General features: G+C 35.4%; 1 protein-coding gene across 1 annotated transcript; it reads right to left on the minus strand.

Annotated features, from left to right (window-relative positions):
* Positions 1-5486: 5486 nt before the first annotated feature.
* LOC149197479 (uncharacterized) lies at positions 5487-18021 on the minus strand. Its single transcript, XM_089408703.1, has 6 exons — positions 17929-18021; positions 9758-10344; positions 8555-9656; positions 8079-8393; positions 7788-7965; positions 5487-7681 (listed from the first exon to the last, which is right to left on the minus strand). Exons 1-6 carry the CDS (start codon positions 18019-18021, stop codon positions 5682-5684), a joined length of 4275 nt encoding a protein of 1424 aa, XP_089264829.1. The 3' UTR covers positions 5487-5681.
* Between the last annotated feature and the right edge of the window lie 3064 nt (positions 18022-21085).

Consider the following 21085-nt stretch of genomic DNA (forward strand, 5'->3'; position numbering starts at 1 on the left):
AATAACCCCCCAATTAGAATATGGGTTGGAAAATATATTGATCTAGTTATTGATATTAAGTGGCCATTCTAAAATCTGTATGATTTTTGATGTCTCATTATCTCAATCCATAGATTTTGAAGCTATTGTAAATTTATTTATTTGTTATTTTTTTAGAAGAAAAAAACACTAATTTTTTATAAAATGAAAAATTAGTACATATATCATAATATTGTATGTCAGCTCAATCTAGACAAGAGAGGAGATATGTCGAAGTCTCTACATGATCGAGAAACAAAAACAAACAAAACAACATAATCCTCCACTAGGATAGATAAAGTGCAAAAACACATTACAACATTAAACAATTGCCAACATTAAAATACGTTAATTCTTTGGCAGTCGCCAAATAGGAAAATTGGAAGTTGCTATTACATAGTTAAATGATTGAATAAGATCTTAATTATTACTTATCACTATTGTTGACAACTTTAATGAACTTGAATTTAATAGTTTTAGACATTGTCTTTTTTAGTTCAGAAAAACCAATATAGATTATTTGGAAGAAAAGATAGCAAATACTCCACCAAAAGAAAGACCATCAATACAACTGTGAATAAAGAACATGCTCATATCTTAGCATTTAGATTTTGTTTGACAAAACAAGGTATTTCGAGACTTACAATGCACATCTTGGGATCTCTAACTATTGGATTATCATTGATTTTATGTACAATGACAATTTGCTATAAGTATTTGTACAACAACATATGAATGCCCATGAGAAGGTGGTGTCCCAAACAATGTTTTGATAGAGTTACTAGATTAATGAGAATATTCATTTACAAGGGATTATTATGTGATTAACCACTAAGGGCAGTGATTGCAATTTATTGTGCATATTTTATCTCATTAAATAAGATGAGCAAAGAATAGAGTATGACTTTGAACTATGCACTCTTATAAAAAGAAATCAAGAATAACAGACATATTAAGCAACCATAATGAAAACATAAATTCTGCTCTGGAAACCCAAATTGGAAACATAACTGTGAGTGGGGCTTAGCTTTACATTTCGACAATCTATAGTACAAGCAGATTGTGTTTTTTTATGCAGATATTTTATTAATGAATGAAAAGCTGAATGATGGTACAAATGCATTTGTGATGGTTTCCGATATAGGCATTGACGTGTCACGAAGGTGACGGCTCATGTCTTTTTGACCATAAAACCCTTCATAATTAATATAATATATTATTTATTGTTGTTTGTATAAATTATTTATTCATAACAATCTCTCTCTCTTGGCTAGCAAAAATCCCTTTCACAGTGAAATTAATTAAAGGCTAACAACAATAATTTTTCATTTCCCCTTCCGGAGCCTTATTTCTATTTTTTAAAATTTATTTATCATTTCTTTTTTCTTTTGCTTTTGTCTTATTCAACTTTTATATAGCATTGATTTATGTGGTTTGTTGACCTTTATAAATTGCCAACTTTTTTGTATAAGCACGAAGTCTTACATCCATTCAGTAGTTCAGATCCACTTCATATCTCACATTTCCATTGAGAGTAATTTTGGATTTCAAAAACTAGGAAACTAATCTGGATCAATGCACCTATTTTCTTCTTTGGAATGTGGCTTATAATGGCTACCCTTGCATCAACTTCTTGTTGTCATTGACCTCCTTCACTGTTATAGCTCCTTGACTATCCTTTTTTCATTGGATTGGAGATGTGGGACACTTAATCATCTTCAATCTTCACTGTCTACACCCTTCTCTTGATGTTATGAGATAAAATCCTTGGGGCTAGTGTTGGTATCCGCAACAGAGAAAAAGTAAAAGATCAACAAAGAAAACTTAATCAATCCAACAATTCACATAGAATTCACAAAGTAGGACATGGGTACTTATCAGTGGGTCCTATGCTTGATATAAATCTTGAAGCATATCAACCCTCGTTCTTCCTTCGAAGGTGCAAACTTGCACCACAAATACAAACTAGAGAGTAGAATGAATAATTCAAAGTGTACAAAGAGAAACATTCTCTGTTAATCCATCATTTGTACAATAAAACAACATAAACATAACATATGAACAAGTTGGATTGGAAAATGAGTTTATTTATTGAAATTTGTGGTAGTGAGGTAGTTACACTCACCTGATCCTAACTAAAGGCACCAAGTGGAATCTTCATTCGGATCGTCCCTTCTCGAGCCACTGAAGTTCTCCAACAAAGCTAGATGAGAGTGAGATAAGGGAACTCAACACAACAACATGGAAGCTAAGGTTTCTTGAAGTAGGGGGTGTGCTTAAAAACACTAGAAACAACAAACTTGATCGGTGACAATTTTGTCAAAGTTTGGATGCGAAGGCAATTCATGACTTCGAGGACCATCAAGGCGTGTATAAATACCACCAGAAATTGGTTTGGGTGGTTATGGAATGGGTTGCGCTAGGTGGGTTTCGTGTCTAACCCGCAAATCCCACATGAAAAATCACATTATATGTGTGTGTGTGTGTGTGTTTCTTTGGGAGTACCCACGTATATACACATTTTACATTTGGGTGGCTTGTGTATAGAATTTGGAAAAATCTTTTTAAGATAAGGTCATGGCTGCATAGGGAAAAGTAGATGTTGCCTTGCCCAACAAGTGTATGTAGCGATAGGTGAGGCAAAAGGTTCTATAATAGATGCCCCCTAATGTATGAGGTCAGAAGGGGGTTTGATGGTAGATGCACATTATGTATACACGCAAGGACACATCAAGAGGGTTTGAGAGGAACTCACCAAATTGGGGACCATTCAATACTTGCAAAAGGAACTAGAAAAAAAACTCACATCCAAGTATATTGCTGATCCATGATGATGTTTTTACAAAAATATTGCCAAATATTTTACAACGTGCATATTAGGGACTAGTAACATTTTCCCAAGTATGTGTTTGTGATTTGTGTGTTTTTATTTTGTTGTTCTCTAATTTTTGTATAGTTATAGTTTTCATACATATGCAATTAACAATACTTACAAACTACTAATACTTTTGAATTCAAAGACCTCCAAAAATATGTTGGGTCACTTACAAACCAATCAGGGTTTTTATTGAATATGATAAAATTATTTTTCAGTATTATATAAAAAAGAATAAGATTCCTTCCATTTCAAAGATGAACAACATATCATATTTGTTATTTATATTGATCTTATAATTGTTATTAGATTTCATCCAACTATTACTCATGTATATTATTAGCATAAAAGTATATTCCCTGAATAAACATCCAAAGGAAATTTTAATATAACATCAAAACTCTCATCAAATAATACATTTATCACATAAAAATACATTTACATAAAAATTAAAAATTATTAATTATTTAGTTATTTTTCTAAAATATTATTTTCAATTTTATATTTACAATAGTGAAATTTTGAGGGCTAAAATGGACCTCAAATAAAAAATGTATAACGAAAATTAACGAAAATCAAATTTATAAGAACCAAATAAATTCAAAATGTACAAACAAAATCAAACTTATAAAAACCAATAGAATTCAAGATGATGATGTACCATGGGGATGATTCACCATTTTTGGAGTAAAAAATTAAAAATATTAAAAAATAAAAAATAAAAAAACTATTTTTTCAACTCGTATTTTCAACTTATCTCCCTGGAGTTTTACTCAAATTTCAAGCAAAGGCATTCATTGGATGCATTATTTAATTCCTTATGCAAAGAGTACACATGTTGCATACTTTCGATGAAACCTACTACATGAAAAATGAGAAATACATGCAAAATGTGATTGCAATCATGTTTTTTTCTCATATTTCTCATTTTTCATGTAGCATGGTCTATCGAAAGTATGTAACATGGGTATTCTTTCGATGAAGAGTTAAATTTTGCATACAATGAATGCTCCCACTCGAAATTTGAGTAAAACCGTTGGAAGATAAGTTGAAAAAAGTAGTTTTTTCCTTTTTCCTATAAGATTTGATGATGTAATCTAATCTTATTTTATTATTTCCACTATTATTTTATAATGTTACTTAGGATGCCCAATTTAGAGCTTACAATTTCTCATAAAAATGTTAATAATGTAAAAAAAAATTAATAATAATTGATGAGCACATGAAATAATATAATATTATATCAACTTTAAAAAGAGATAAAGTAATTGGAAATAAAAAATCAAAGTGTGAATAAGATGTTTAAACCTTATATTTTTCAAAAATATTTCAACACACTGAAAATCTATGTTAATTAATTTAATGTTAAAAGAAAATATTTTAATGTTGTATCTAATAAATATTAAATGTACAAAAAAATAAGTAATTGAAAATTAAAAATAAAAATAAAAATATCAAAACTTCCTAATAACAATAATAAGATATTATATAATAAGTCTTTGGCATAGCTCCATCTGTGCCGAATACTATTGGAAAAACAACATACATGTGTGTAGCACCAATGATCCCTGTGCAATTTGAATTTCTGGGTTCATCTACACGAGCATAATGTCATGTCGGAATGAAAAAGGAAGAAGTAAAAGTATAATATTCTGGATGAGTTTTATTGATAGTGATTCATATCCTTTGCAAGCAACGCTCATCCTCTTTTTCGATTCTAACGCCCTCTGTATGCAGAAACTAATTCCAATTGAAAATTTCCACGGTCTATGCTATTGTTACAACATCGATTGAGGGAGTTGGGGTTCCTTACGCCCAGACGAACCTCGGAACATGCAATATTCTCTTCTTTCTGTTGGGATTTAGTCGACCAAACAGAGATAGAATAATTGTTGGCAAGAACAGAATCATTCTATCTCATTCCTTCTCGATACTCATCAAAATTGTATTGTTGTGTCAGAGGAAAGCTACAATAATAAGAGGGAGAAGTGTAATTCATTTAATTCTTAATATTAATGTGACATTTAAAAATATTCATAATAATAAAAAAGTTTCAATGTGAGTCATCAATAAAATATTTTAAGTAATATTCATATATGCTTAAAAATAGATTTATAACAAAAAAAACATTTAATGTGGACAATGTAATCTATACAATAATATAAACTCATTAATAATTAAATGAAAATTGATTCAAACCATAAATATTTATTTAATATATATTAAAAAAATAACATATATTTATTTAATTATTATATAATTATTTTAAAAATAAAAAACAATTATTTTAAAAATAATTGATTGTGAATTTATAATTATATTATTATTATTATTTTAATTAAATAATATTTTTAATTTAAAAATATTATTGGTAATACATTTTCATAAAATACATCATTATTATTATTAATTTAAAATTTTTATTAATAATACATTTTCATAAAATACTTTATTATTATTTCTTAATATATATATATATATATATATATATATAATATTAATAGATAATGTAATTCATATAAATATATTAAAATATATAAAATATGATTTATCCCATTAACATAATAATCGAATCCCAGACTCTTCCATAAAATGGTATGAAAGTGCTTATCAAAGGATTCCACTTTAATCCAATTTACTTGTGATAATTATAATAATTGTGACTTAAACAAAGCACTCACTCCCAATTCAACGGTATATTGATTGCAAACACGGTCAATGTCAATTTCAAATTCTCATACCATAACTGCCTTACCATCACATGCTAACAATTCCATTCATATCTATTTCACAAGAAAGTAAATGGGAGCAATACTTCTACCCTGCTGAAATCAATGACACCAGAGCATTTAAAAGTGTGCATCTTTTCATAGACTTCGTGGGAGACGGTCAAACTGTCAAACTGTAGATCTTCAAGTTGTATTAAGTTTCCAAACGAATCTGGAAGCACCTGCAGACTATCGCACCCGTACATGTCAATAGTTCCGAGATTCGTCAGGTTCCCAAGCGAATCCGGAAGCACCTGCAGACTATAGCACCCGGACATGTCAATAGTTCCGAGATTCGTCAGGTTCCCAAGCGAATCCGGAAGCACCTGCAGACTAGAGCACCCGGACAGGTCAATAGTTGTGAGATTCGTCAAGTTCCCAAGCGAATCCGGAAGCACCTGCAGACTAGAGCACCCGGACATGTCAATAGTTCCGAGATTCGTCAGGTTCCCAAGCGAATCCGGAAGCACTTGCAGACTAGAGCACCCGGACATGTCAATAGTTCCGAGATTCGTCAGGTTCCCAAGCGAATCCGGAAGCACCTGCAGACTAGAGCACCCGGACATGTCAATAGTTCCGAGATTCGTCAGGTTCCCAAGCGAATCCGGAAGCACCTGCAGACTAGAGCACCCGGACATGTCAATAGTTCCGAGATTCGTCAAGTTCCCAAGCGAATCCGGAAGCACCTGCAGACTAGAGCACCCGGACATGTCAATAGTTCCGAGATTCGTCAGGTTCCCAAGCGAATCCGGAAGCACCTGCAGACTACAGCACCCGGACATGTCAATAGTTCCGAGATTCGTCAGGTTCCCAAGCGAATCCGGAAGCACCTGCAGACTAAACCACCAGGACATGTGAATAGATCGGAGATTCGTCAGGTTCCCAAGCGAATCCGGAAGCACCTGCAGACTAGGGCACCCGGACATGTCAATAGTTCCGAGATTCGTCAAGTTCCCAAGCGAATCCGGAAGCACCTGCAGACTAGAGCACCCGGACATGTCAATAGTTCCGAGATTCGTCAAGTTCCCAAGCGAATCCGGAAGCACCTGCAGACTAGAGCACCCGGACATGTGAATAGTTCCGAGATTCGTCAAGTTCCCAAGCGAATCCGGAAGCACCTGCAGACTAGAGCACCGGGACATGCCAATAGTTTCGAGATTCGTCAGGTTCCCAAGCGAATCCGGAAGCACCTGCAGACTAGAGCACCGGGACATGCCAATAGTTCCGAGATTCGTCAGGTTCCCAAGCGAATCCGGAAGCACCTGCAGACTAGAGCACCCGGACATGCCAATAGTTCCGAGATTCGTCAGGTTCCCAAGCGAATCCGGAAGCACCTGCAGACTAGAGCACCCGGACATGTCAATAGTTCCGAGATTCGTCAGGTTCCCAAGCGAATCCGGAAGCACCTGCAGACTAGAGCACCCGGACATGTCAATAGTTCCGAGATTCGTCAGGTTCCCAAGCGAATCCGGAAGCACCTGCAGACTAGAGCACCCGGACATGTCAATAGTTCCGAGATTCGTCAGGTTCCCAAGCGAATCCGGAAGCACCTGCAGACTACAGCACCCGGACATGTCAATAGTTCCGAGATTCGTCAGGTTCCCAAGCGAATCCGGAAGCACCTGCAGACTACAGCACCCGGACATGTCAATAGTTCCGAGATTCGTCAGGTTCCCAAGCGAATCCGGAAGCACCTGCAGACTAAACCACCAGGACATGTGAATAGATCGGAGATTCGTCAGGTTCCCAAGCGAATCCGGAAGCACCTGCAGACTAGGGCACCCGGACATGTCAATAGTTCCGAGATTCGTCAGGTTCCCAAGCGAATCCGGAAGCACCTGCAGACTACAGCACCCGGACATGTCAATAGTTCGGAGATTCGTCAGGTTCCCAAGCGAATCCGGAAGCACCTGCAGACTAGAGCACCTGGACATGTGAATAGTTCCGAGATTCGTCAAGTTCCCCAACGAATCTGGGAGTATGTTCAAATTGGAGCACTCCCCGAATCCAATGTGATGTCCTACAAGGTAAGATAATGGAATTCGTTAAGTCCTTGAGTTCGCAAAATAATTTGGTAGGCAGTCCAATTTTAGATAGTAATACAAATATAAAAAAGGAAATTGTACCTTGAGAGCCCAGTAATTCTAAGTGTTTCAACGACTGTAGATGCCAGAGTTCGTCTGGTAATGTTATTTGATCAGAAACAGAGACCACAATTTTTTCGAGATGGGTCAACTTCCCAATAGACTTCGGAACCTCCACATCTCTAGCTTCAACATACAATTCCCTCAACTGCTCCGGCGCCTGCAATCTTTATATTATCAAAATTGGTTTGACCCCTAGTATGCTAACAATACTAAAGATCAAAGTAATTTCCCAGATAAAAACATCTTATGTCAAGAACTTCAAATGACTACCTGCGATTCATGCAGCCACAACGTTTGAGATTGCCCCCTGCGCCCCTCTATTCTTAGAACTCTTAAATTCTTGAGTGAAATCCAAGAAGGTAGGCTGGAGTACGGAAAGTCAAACCAACAGAGCCATATGAGTGACATGGCACCGCGGAATATGCTTTCAATGAATTCGCTCTCCTCAAAACAACCTTTCGTCCTAATCAGCTGCAACCCCCTCACATAATTCGTGAAACTACTGCCTGCGAACTCCTTGAGGTTTGTGAACAATGGTTGAGCCCTTTCGCAGCCTTGTGAGTGAAAGGTGCTAATTCCGCGCACCTTATATATTGTTTTCTCAAAGATGTTTATTAGAATCACGATTAATAATTGCTTTTTGAAAGATGGACATCCTTGCAAAGGTTAAGTATTCAAAACATAACACACACAACTTTGACAAAAACACTATTTTGGATATGGGTCTAAAACTTCAAAATACATACCAGTGATTTGTCGGACAGAAGCCGAAGGTCGTGGGTTGGGCACGAAAGGCGAAGTGTCCATTCTGGAGGTTCAGTCTCCGCAATATGTCTGCCCAGGTCCCTCAGGTGGTCGTGCATTCTTATACAGTTTTCATCGTCTACTTCCACGAGACACCTACTCTCCAGGTTCTGAAAACGAAGCGATCCTCCCCACTCCGTTCCATCCCAGATTCTTATAGCTGTATCTTTGTCCTCTCCTATAAAGAAGCAGACAATGTCTAAGAAAATCTGCTTCTCTATTTTACCGAGACTGTCATAGCTAATTTTGAGTGTAGCCATTATATCTTCGGGAAGAATTTTGGAGATATCGTGCAATAGCTCTTTCCCATACTTCAAATCTTTTCCACGAAGAAGAGATCCAAGCACTTTAAGGGATAATGGCAATCCGGCGCAAGCATCCACAAACTCTTCGACCACTTGTTTGAATTCTAAAGAAGGATCTCGTTGGTCGAACGCATGGCAGCAGAATAGCTCTTGGGAATGATGTTGGTCGAGTCCTTTTAGTTTGAAAATGGAAGACTCTGCAATCCCTGAGCTTATAAGTACATCCTTATTTCGAGATGTGACTAGAATTAAGCTACCTTGCTGAAGCGCATCTTTCACCGGTAAAAGCAATGCTTCCACCTGCCGAAGATGGTCCACATCATCTAAAATTAGGAAAGCATGAGAAGATTTAAGATAACTCTTCAGCTTCTCTATACCGTCATCAGTGCTGTCTATTTCGACATGGGCTTGAGCCAAGCCCTTAAGAATCAGTTTCTGCAAAGATTCTAAAGATTCTCTCGCTGCTTTTTCTCTGACATCAAATTGAAAGTAAGTTTTCTTGTAATTTGATCTTCGACGGTTAAAGATCTCCTTTGCTAGGGTGGTTTTGCCAGCACCACCAAGTCCGACAATTCCTATAACTCTAGTCTCTCCGCTGCTTTGTTGGTCGAGTAACATCGCCCCTTCAAATTCTGCAACTTTCTCATCCAACCCAGTTGGATATCTAGACACATGTAATGGCCTTTTAACTTTTTTCAACACTCCTTCCACGACCTGTTCAAGGAGCTGCTGCTCATCGCTGAAATGAAATTACTAGTCAGAAATGCCTACAATATCAAACAGTCTATCAATCCAACAAGTTAAAAGGGAGAGAGTAAGAGGAAGAGTTGGAGTACTGACCCATTATACGTCTTCATATCGAAACCTTTTATTTCTGCAGCATCAATGAGAGCCTTCCTCCATTTCTGGATGGTGCTGGGGTCGTAGCGTGGTTGAGAATCGTGTGTTCTCTTCTTTTCGAGCATTTGCAGGGATCGACCATAGACTCTTTTACAGTCCCGCGTTCCCCATCGAAGATCTGCAGGCTCGACACCATAGAATACTGGAATAATTGTTGAGCCCGATTGGAACATGAGCAAGAGCTCATCAAGACACCAATTTGAGTCTGCATATCGGGGAGAGAAAATAGCGATATGCACCGAAGCTGTTCGAATGGCACTCTGGATTTGAGGAGTTATATACTCTCCTCCTTGCAATTCATCTTCGTCGAGAAATACTCGCAGTCCGTGTTTGTTAAGGCGGTCATAGAGATGTTTGGCGAGGGTTTTCTTGCAGTCCGGACCCCTGTGGTTAATAAAGATATCAAAGACATAGCTGTTGTTGGTGCTGGAGGATCCATATGAGGTGGATGCCATGGAAGAGAGAGTAGCTGCAATAACCTCAAGAGTCTCCTCCTCGTCTGGCTGATCTCTCAAACGGCAAAGTGGCTACCCGCTGATCTCTCTTTCTCAATACTCGCAATTGAGATTTATGTTCAGCAGATTTGTTGCCATTATATACAACAAATTTTGTCAATGGTCAGGTAACGTGGGCGCATCTGTAAAATAAATTAAATATAAAATTATTGCAAGTTGTCACACAGTGCCATATATACTTTGTAAAATAATTATTATTAAAATGATTCTTCGTCCGACTTATTAGGCATGTAGATTTTGAAATTAATTATTTAAATTTTAATGGATTATTATTGGTTATTATATAAAATGAGTTAAATTAATTAATTTATTAAAAAAAGGGCGGGAGTGATTTGTGAAAAATGTTTTTAATTAACAACTCTCACCGAGTGTAATAATTAGAATGGGAGGAATGTAGGTTGAAGGAAGCCAGCAGGAAGCGAGGTCAGATTTGATTGCGGGACCGCCAATTTAGAGTTAGGAGCAGTAGAAAAGACGTGGAAACTGACAGACGTGGTGACGATAGAGGCAGGAAAGTGCCAGTTGTGCACTCTACAAGTGGTATCCAAAGCCTCCAAAACCGTTGCAGCCGGTAAAACGTTGCACAGCAGATTCGGTGAAATGAGTGAGGTTTAGGGTATAGGGGTGAGTCAAATCCGTGTGGAATATAGGGATGGCAAATCACGCGTGAAAAGATAAGGAATTGGGGGTGTACAACATCCAATCAAAAATATATTTCAGACATTGTAGGTCGGTCGTACCTCCTGCTCACACACTGGAAATTCATTCTACAACGTGTGGAACAACTGTCAGCACTTATCCTTCTCAGCGACAGTGATTATTTTATTTATATATCATTATGTATTTTTTTTATAAATATAATGTAAAATATTATTATGTATTTTTTTATAAATATAATGTAAAATATTATTATGTATTAGTTATTTTTAGTTGCTATATATGAATGTAGGTTGACTCATCACTCTTATTTATTCAAGGAAAATCATTTCGCCAACTAAAATAACTCACTTGTGGTTTGTTAGGGGACAGGCTTTCATCCCGTCTAGATCTTGAGCCGTTAAATTGTTTCCTTAAGTCCAAGGAAAATGAACTCTTAACCAAGCATTTAGCGCATACCCCAAGCCCATCATTATATATTCTTATAATTTAAATGTTTGTATATATTGTTTATCCATTAAAATTTTTAATTTCAAAATATTAACAAAAAAATATTATTAAAAATCTATGCTATTAACTATAAATAAATAATATCATTAAAAAATTATATTATTAATTAAAAATAATTAATAAATATTTTAAAATTTAAATAATGTTATTAATTTACACTAATATTTTTATTATTAAACATTAGTTTATTTGGTATTGTAAAAATATAAAATAAAACTAATACACTGTTTTATGTTCAAATTTCTAACCACATATTGAGGCCCAAGATTGTTCACCTAAACAATTATAGTGGTAACCATAAAAATTGCCCTCATATGAGGATAGTACAAAACCAAGTTATAGACTCATATAAACATACATATAATTATGAAATGCAAATATATAAAAAACTTTTGAAAAACTTAAACACAAATTTGTGACTAAAATTTCGAACAAATTTAATATATCACATATAATTATCAAATAAAAATATATAAAAAACTTACTTAAAAACAAATTTGTGACTAAAATTTCAACATAAATTAAATTCCAACAAATTTAATACACAAAGAGTTTTGGATTAATTCAATGTTTATTTTTTAAAATATGTATTTATTTCATTTTAAACTATTTTATTACTCATTCTTTCCATAAATATGAAAAATAGTTATAGATTTGTTTTCCTAAAATTATTATACATTATTTTTATATAATTTTTTATATTATTTTTTTTTTCCAAAAATAATATTAAATTTGGCAACTAGGACCAAACATCATTTTGGACAACTCATATAAAGCATCTGATATTTTTATTGGATTCCTCTCTCCAAAAAAATATAGGATTGATCATCATTTTCGAGAAATGTCCAGTAAATGGAACTTAATGCGTGTCTGACCCACCTTGGTCGGCCACTTGCTAAAGGTGGTTTCCGTATGAGATTCAGTGACTTAATGCGTGTCTGACCCCACCTTGGTCGGCCACTTGCTAAAGGTGGTTTCCGTATGAGATTCAGTGACTATTACATGTCGTTTACAGGAGGGTCTGCAATTGAACGGATGCATTGTCTCTTTAATATTACTTTAATTTAGAAAAAAAAAAAAAAAAAAAAACCTAGCCATAACTGGTATCCAATGCTGCTGCACAGCAGATTCGATGAAATGAGTATGTCGTTAGGGGTGGACTACGGGGATTGCAAATTCCGCGTGAAAAGATTAGAATTTGGGGGTCTACGACATCCCATCAAAAATATATTTCAGACATTAATCGTCGCTCTCGCTCGTACCCCACACTGAATTTTACAACTGTGGGATAATGGTTGGTCTGTTTGAAATGAAATAAATTTTATTTAAAATTTGGTAGATAATTTAAAAATTATAAATTGAAGTTGTTTAAGAAGAAATTTTTGATTATTTAATAGTTTTTAGAGAGTTGAAGTTATTTATGCATTTAAATATGAATTTTTAAATAACAATTAAATGTTTCGTATGTTTTTTTTGAAATGAAATAATTTTTATTTAAAATTTGGTAGAAAATTTTAAAAATCATAAATTGAAGTTGTTTAATAAGTAAATTTTGACTATTTAACAGTTTTTTAGGGAATTGAATTTATTTATTCATTCAAATAATGTTTTTAAATAACAAAAATCATAATCTTGCTCCAAATTGTATTGTTTAAATCTAATAAAAAACACTATTTATTAAAGTCATTTCTTCTATTAATTAGATTACTAACATTTTTTTTATCTGTTAAAATTTTAAATTTCAAAATAATTATTATTAAAAATTTATATTATTAATTAAAAAATAATATATAAATAACATTATTAAAAATTTATATTATTAATTAAAAATTAGATAATAATTATTTTAAATTTTGTATAATATTATCAATCAATTTTTGGCAAGCATGTGAAAAGGTAATAAAAAGAAATGATATTTTAAGGTTCACCAAACTAAAAATAGTTTGTAAAGTAAATGTAAGTTCAAATCTCTAATGATGTAGTCAACTCGCTTCATCCAAGAAATTAGAGTGGTAATAGTGAAACAACTTAATACCATAAAAATACAAAATCCAATTATATATATATTTCAAAAAATGCCACCCAAATGTAGTATTATCAAATGTAAATATAAGGAAGGGACCATTGATGTCATAAATCGGATCACTGAAAATGACACTCGCTTCATCCAATAAACTAGAGTGGTAATGGTCAAAATCAACTTAATACCATAAAAATACAAAATCCAATTTTATATATATATATATATATATATATATATATATATATATTTAAAAAAAAACCACCCAAATGTAGTATTATCAAATGTAAATATATAAGGAAGAGACCATTGATGTCATAAATCGGATCAGTGACAATGACACTCGCTTCATCCAAGAAATTAGAGTGGTAATGGTCAAAATCAACTTAATACCATAAAAATACAAAATCTGATTATATATATATATATATATGTGTGTGTGTATTTTATGGGGCTCATCAAGTAAATTAGTTTCTTTTTAAAATTGCCATGCGTTTTACATTAATTTATGCCTTAAATTTATTTATGCATGTCATTTAAATTTTATCATTATCTCTGTTTTCTTAAATTTTTTACTGAAGTAGTTTTTATGTTGATATAAGTTGTGTGTTTTATCTTATCAATTTTAGCTTCATTATGAAGCAAAATAAAATCAAGTAAAATTATAGATATATACATTAAAAACAAATATATTGAATCATGTTCATTACTATGAAATTAGCTAATGATTTTTGGAAATTATGCATAACCATTGTTTATGTAATTTCAGAGTTTTTGCAAGTCATGTTGAATTATACTACAAAATTTATCAATTAACATGCTCAAACTCATTAGATGTAATTTATTTTGAAGAGGAGCAATTGATCTCAACTTTCAACATGATGAGTTGGATTGAGATACAATCTTATAAATAACAAAAGAAATGTGAACACATCTTTACTTTAAAATGAGGATTTGGGGAATTCTAATATCTCTAATATCAATATAAAGGTAAACCAATAATCATATACAAGGCATGTGTTGTAAAAAAAATTATGATATTTTGACAAGGACAAATCTCTCTAGATGACATTCTAAGATTTGAATTTGAAAGGCCCAAACCTAGTGATGTTCAAATTCAATTATGAATTTATAGAATTCACATGAGCCATGATATGTCCATTAGAGATTTCCATTTACAACCATAAAATAGATCCATTTTATAAAAATTAGGATCTTTTGTCAACATATTAACATTAAACAAACTATATAAAAAGTCTCAAAATCAAACAAAAAATTGTTGTGTCACTTTTATTATTTTTATTGAACAACCAAAAGACCCTTCAATCTAATTACTCTATCCCCATAGGTTAGTGTTGTATATATCATATAGATGCCCCATTGTGAGCATATGACTTTCAACCTTTAAGCTTTAGACTTTAAGGTTTAGGTTGCATGGTGTGAGTTAGGAGGGAGACAAACTTTTTCTAACATCCCCACAACCCAAAATCAACATAATGAGCCCTACACTATGAGCATAACTTGTGTTTATCTCACACTCTGTAAGCACCATGCAGTTTGTACTTATCTTGGAGGGTTAATTCTATTATTTTATTTTATCTTTCATTCCACTTTAACTTCATTAATTTAATTTATTTTGATTGCTTCGATCTATTCTAATTTAACTTTACATTCTGAAATTAATAATTAATAATTATTAATTATTAATTATTAAAAAATGTTCACAGCCTCTTCATGCTACCTAAAGGTCATAATCTTTCTCTATATATCTATATATTCTTAGCCTCTTCATGCTACCTAAAGGTCATAATCTTTCTCTATATATCTATATATTCTTGGTTTGACACTCTTAGTAGCTTCAATCTGAGCAAATGGGGCTTAATTATAATATCAAATAAAATAATAAAATAATTAATCCTTATTCCTTTGGTATCAACCATAATCTTTATTATTATTTTTAGTATATATAATTAACCCTTACCTCATTAGTCTTAATCTTAGTATAACGAAATTATATTATTTTGTTATTTTATTTGATCTTTCATTCCACTATAACTTCATTAATTTAACTTATTTTGATTATTTCTATTTATTCTAATTTAACTTTACCTTCTGAAATTAATAATTATTAATTATTAATAAATAGTGACATAGTTTTTGTTTTTGTTTTTGTTTTGTTTTGTTTTGTTTTGTTTTGTTTTTTGTTTTTTGTTTTGTTTTGGTTTTTTTAGTAAAGTTCAACCATGGTGAGGCTATATCATGGTCATGTCCAAGAATAACACCCAGATAGGGAAAGGAATTGAACCAATGACTTAACATCTAGGAGTGCCTTAAGAAGACACCTAATCACCATCTATTCAAATCCCATGGACTCTGGCATAATCTATAAAATGGTATTTTTTTCACAAAAATATAGCAATACAATTTCAAGGAATAATGCAATTTTTTCTATATTAAAATAGATTTTTGAATGCACAAATGGATTCAACACCATGAAAAACTCTTGGGGCATTGACATTCTATAGATTAAACAACTTAATATCAAGTTTTTAAAAATCTCTGTCGGATTTTGGTTAAAATCAACCAAAAAAATGCACTCATAAATGTCATTTCATATATTAGTTGGAATACACAATTATTAATTATTAACAAATGTTCTCATCCTCTTCACGCTCCCAAATGGTCATATCCTTTCTTTATACATTATTGGTTTGGCACTCTTCCTAACTTAAATGTGAGTTTTTGTCCTAAAGATGAGTGAAGTGTTCTAAAAGCATATATCAACAATTAATAAGGAAATCCTTTAGTGTCGAAATTTTATGGCTATAGTTTTTAGGGTTTTTATATGTTGTTGAATTCCCTAAATTAAAATCTCAACCGGAGTTCATAAAATTTGAGTTGCAATGCATTTCGGTTTAGATTCAAACTTATCCTATATAGTTTTAATGCAAAATTAAGTACAAAATGGTCAAACTCTATTCCTAATAATCACGCCTAGAATTGCTAAAGTGAAGAAACCTATTTTGTTGCAATCTAAATCACTGTCAACAAAATCTATTTTGCGTTCAAAACTCAAATCAATATTCTATTCTTAACTATGATATATTAACTCAAAAAATCATTCAGAGATAAAGTGGACAACTATCACTAACTATGTTCTCAAACCAATTTAACATTAACTCTATTCAAAACCATTACACAAAGCTAATCCCCAGGGTACTATGAATCAAAGGTAAACTCAATAATAACTCAAACCATTCCCTTTATCCAAAGAAAACTCAGCATTTAAAAGACATAACTTATGATTTTCTAACTTAGAACCAATTCTGAATCAACACACACAACTTCAGTTTATCTAATGACAAACAAGAATAAATCTACTAAAGCTTACTACGAAATCACATAAATAATGAGATGTCTATTCAAATGATTGTTGCACTACAATTCAAGTAAATATCACACATGAAATCAAAAAACTACACTGTAAATGACAAGCAATTCCCAAAATGTTAACACATCAATTCATTTTAAATCAAAACTTCATTTTCTAGCATTCACGAACTCGGAAGAGTAACATGTACAGAGTATGATCATAACAATGTTCCATAGGCTTGTGAAGACTCAATAACATTACACTTGTTATCTTTAACTCAGATTTATGAAAACATCAAAGGAAACTTGAGTACATAATTAAGTGCAGAAATTCTGAAAGTCAATAATGAAAGCAAATGAGAATTTAAGCACTGTTCTATCTAATGAATCGAAACACATTTCCTACACACTAAAATTGTTGCAGGACTCGATCAAGGTTCATGGTGGGGCCTTGCCACAACCTAGAACAAGCCTAATCTAATTCAATACTTGCATATTAAAAAGACATAAATGCTTAAATAAGAGTAAAAACCGAGACTGTGAAAACAACCTACCTAATGAGAACTCACAAGCATTCAATGATATGTCTCATAAGTACAACATGTCATCTTTCATGGAAAGAGTTGAGGTTTATGGACTTGTTAAGGATGGAGGTCATCCATGCGGCTTTAGGGTAAAACCCTATGGTTTTCTGAAATTACTGGAGGTTGCTAACCCTGTACCGTCGCCGCTTACTACTTCTCGCCGTTCCGTTCTCACACCCGTCGCTTTCGGCTGCTGACTTCTGGCTGGGACAATGGGGACATTATGGAGGTTGAAGAGGTGGATTACTCTGAGGAGCCCTTTCCGGACCGGGTTATATTTGGGAACCCCAGTTTCTCATCGACGGTTACTGTGTCATCTTCGTTTCTTGACCCGGATCTGCCCATTATTTCACCTGTCGTCTCTTTACGTAGGCACTGCCCTGTGCCTCCTCTCACCGGGTCGCTTTCTGTTGATTCACCAGGCTTCGAAGTCCCCCCTCTTTCTCAAGGTACCATACGCATTCTATCTACGAACACTCCCCCTTCGCCCTCTTTTGACCCCCATCCGCCCTTTTCATCATTTTTCTCAGTGCCCCCGGTGGACATCCCGGTTTCCGTCGCGACAAACCCTCCTTCCTCGGTTCACCTACCGTCTAGTTGCTTTGAGACCCCTGCGGTGAAGGTAAAACCTGCAAAAAATATCCCCCCCTGGAAGGCGTCCCAAACCCTCTGGTGGACCACCCGTTGGCTCCTCGCTCTGGCAAAAGGAAGACCAAGTGCGTAAAGGCAACCACAAAGGATATCATCATCAGGTTCGACGAGACCTCGGTTATAGGGGAAGCTGCTATCATGGCATGTACACTGCTTGTAGGACATGTGCGTGGTCAAGCATACTCGGCCAATAGGCTGACCCAATGGGTCAAGTAGATTTAGGGTGGGATGCTGAAGGAACTGCCAGAAGTTCACATCCTGCCCAAGGGATGGTTCTCTTTACACTTTGCAAAGGAAAACTACAATGATTTGGTACTTGCTAGGTACTGGCACATCGAAATGGCACCGGTTCTTCTCAAGCGGTGGAGCCCGTTATTCAACCCTGAACGAGAACAAATTGGGGCTGGACCTCTTTGGGTCCGCCTGCCTGGGCTCCCATTACAGTACTGGTGTGAAGAAGTCTTTATCAGGATTGGAAATGCTCTGGGCACATAGTTGGACCATGATCATACCTTTGTAGAATCGAAAAATTGAACCCTTGCTCGCATTCTGGTACACTTAGATACTTGTGAGGGCCTGGAGGAGAAGATTACACTTCAGTGGGGGAAATATATCAGGGTCCAGATCTTGGATTACGAAGGGGTTCCGTTTCGCTGCAGACGGTGTCACAAGGTGGGATATCTCTTCAAAGATTGCCCACTGAATAGGAAAGCAGAGGACTCCCCAAAGATAACGTCTGCTCCGTCCAGGATCAATTTGCCGGCTAGTTCTCGCCCCTATCCCACGGGTCCTACTCTATTAGCAATCTCCCCTCTTCTCAAGACAGGGGAGACTAGGCACAGACCAACTTCGCCGCCGCTGACCAGGGCTCGTGCTGCTGTTGAAGCCGCGAAAGCTTCAGGTATTTCTCTGATCCCTTCTCCCTCATATTTTGATAATATCACATCTATTTTTTCATCATTGGTTCAGACTTCCATGGCTCACTGTATCATGTCAACCCCACCTCTTATAGCCACTACTGCCCCCTTTCTGCTTTCACCATCCTCTTCTTCCATCTCGCCATCATCCTCAGGGGTCTCACCTTCACACCACTATTTCCTCCGCCCCAGATCCCACATGAAGGATATCCTAGTCCGTCAGGCTGGTTTAGGTCTCGCCCTGCCAGGTCCTGGTTCATTGTCAACTAGGGGGAGGAAGTCTGATCTCTCCAAAGCCATTAAGCGAGCTGGGGTGGAGGTAGCCTCTGGTCGTCAATCCACTCTTGATGGGGTCCTTATAGCTGCAAATATCCCGAGAGGAGTTCCCCCATGAAGTGCCTATTTTTTAATTACAGGGCTTGGCTAGTGCCTCCAAGAAACTAGCCTTGCAGAGACTTTTTGAGGTTGAATCGATTGACATCATTCTGCTTCAAGAAACACTTGGTATAGCTGATCATATCACCCGCTCCTTGCAATCCCTGGTTCCGAGCTGGTCATTCGTGGCTATAGATGCTACAGGGAGATCGGGGGGACTGGCTATTAGATAAAACCCTCGATCCATCAGGGTTGACGCATCATGGGGGGTGCGGGATACTTGGGCATAGATCTATTCTCTACTGAGCTCAGTAAAAATCTTCGGGTTGTGAATGTATACGGACCCTGTCATCAGAGGGAACAGTTCTGGCATCATTTTTTAAACCTCTCGATCTTGGCATCTGACCACATTATCATCGGAGGGGATCTAAATTTCTCCTTGGGGTTCAGTGAATCGTGGGGGTCTTCGGCTCAGGTAGATGCTATCACTGGACACATGACAAACCTTTTAGAACAAACCAATTTTGTAGATGTTCCCATGCACAAACCACTCCCCACTTGGAGAAACATAAGGGTGGGTGAAGTTGCACTGGCTCATAGAGTTGACAAATTTTTAATGAAGAGCCCAGCAATTGCACCAATACAAGCAATGGGTGGGCACAGGGGGCATATCGAATCATTCTCCTATATATCCAGAAATCCATGGTCCACATCAAAAGCCGAAAGCCCCCTTTAAATTCAACCACGTCTGGCTGCAGGACCTAGCCTATATTAATTTGGTTTCTGAATTCTGGACTACCAACCCCATCCATAGAGCTGAATCTTTGGCAAAGGGTTTTTGCAATAATCTTTCCAAGCTCAAACATCTCTCCATCAATTGGGCTAGGGAGAAGCTTATTCGGGAGAACTCTCAGTTAACTCAAATTGAATCTGAGATGAGCTCTTTACTTGATGATCGAAGTTTGGGATTCATCTCTGCGGAAGATAAGACACATTTGATTGAGTTGGAAAACCAGAAGGCTCACATTCTAAAGGAGCGCGAGGAATCCCTGAGGCTAAGGAGTAGAGCTATTTGGATGAAAGCTGGTGACGAAAACACAAGGTTCTTTCAAAACTATGCAAAGGGTCAAAAGGTTTTAAATACCATCTGGAATCTTCCTTTACCGGAGGGAGGCTTAGCTGACTCTTTCAACAAGCTCTCCCACCTTGGCACTACTCACTTTAGGAACTTCTATAAGAGCTCTCCAGATGCAAATCTTGCTGATATTATCAATGTGGCCGGTCATTTTCCAAGATTTGTCAATGAGGATGAAGCAGAAGAGCTCTTTGCACCGGTCACCTCTGGGGAACTTGAAGGCACGTTAAAATGGTTCAAAAAGGACAAGAGTCTAGGACCGGATGGCTGGACCATTGAATTCTATCTAGCTTTCTATGAGATATTGGGACAAGACCTTTTGAAAGTGGTGGAGGAAAGCAGAACTACTGGATCCCTATACCATGCCATCAATACGACCTTCATTTCTCTCATCCCAAAGCATGATTCTGTTGGGTCCCTATAATACTTGTGATTACCCCATTACTATTGTAGTTATGCCCCTATTTCCCCCATATTGTTATTACTGTGCCCCATAGAATCCCTCTATTGTTATTTTTGTGGCTTTATATTA

The sequence above is a fragment of the Pinus tabuliformis genome, chromosome 2_2 (genome assembly GCF_031772625.1).
Source record: "Pinus tabuliformis cultivar Carrire ecotype Pingquan chromosome 2_2, CPIR1, whole genome shotgun sequence".
In the NCBI taxonomy this organism is placed as follows: domain Eukaryota; kingdom Viridiplantae; phylum Streptophyta; class Pinopsida; order Pinales; family Pinaceae; genus Pinus; species Pinus tabuliformis.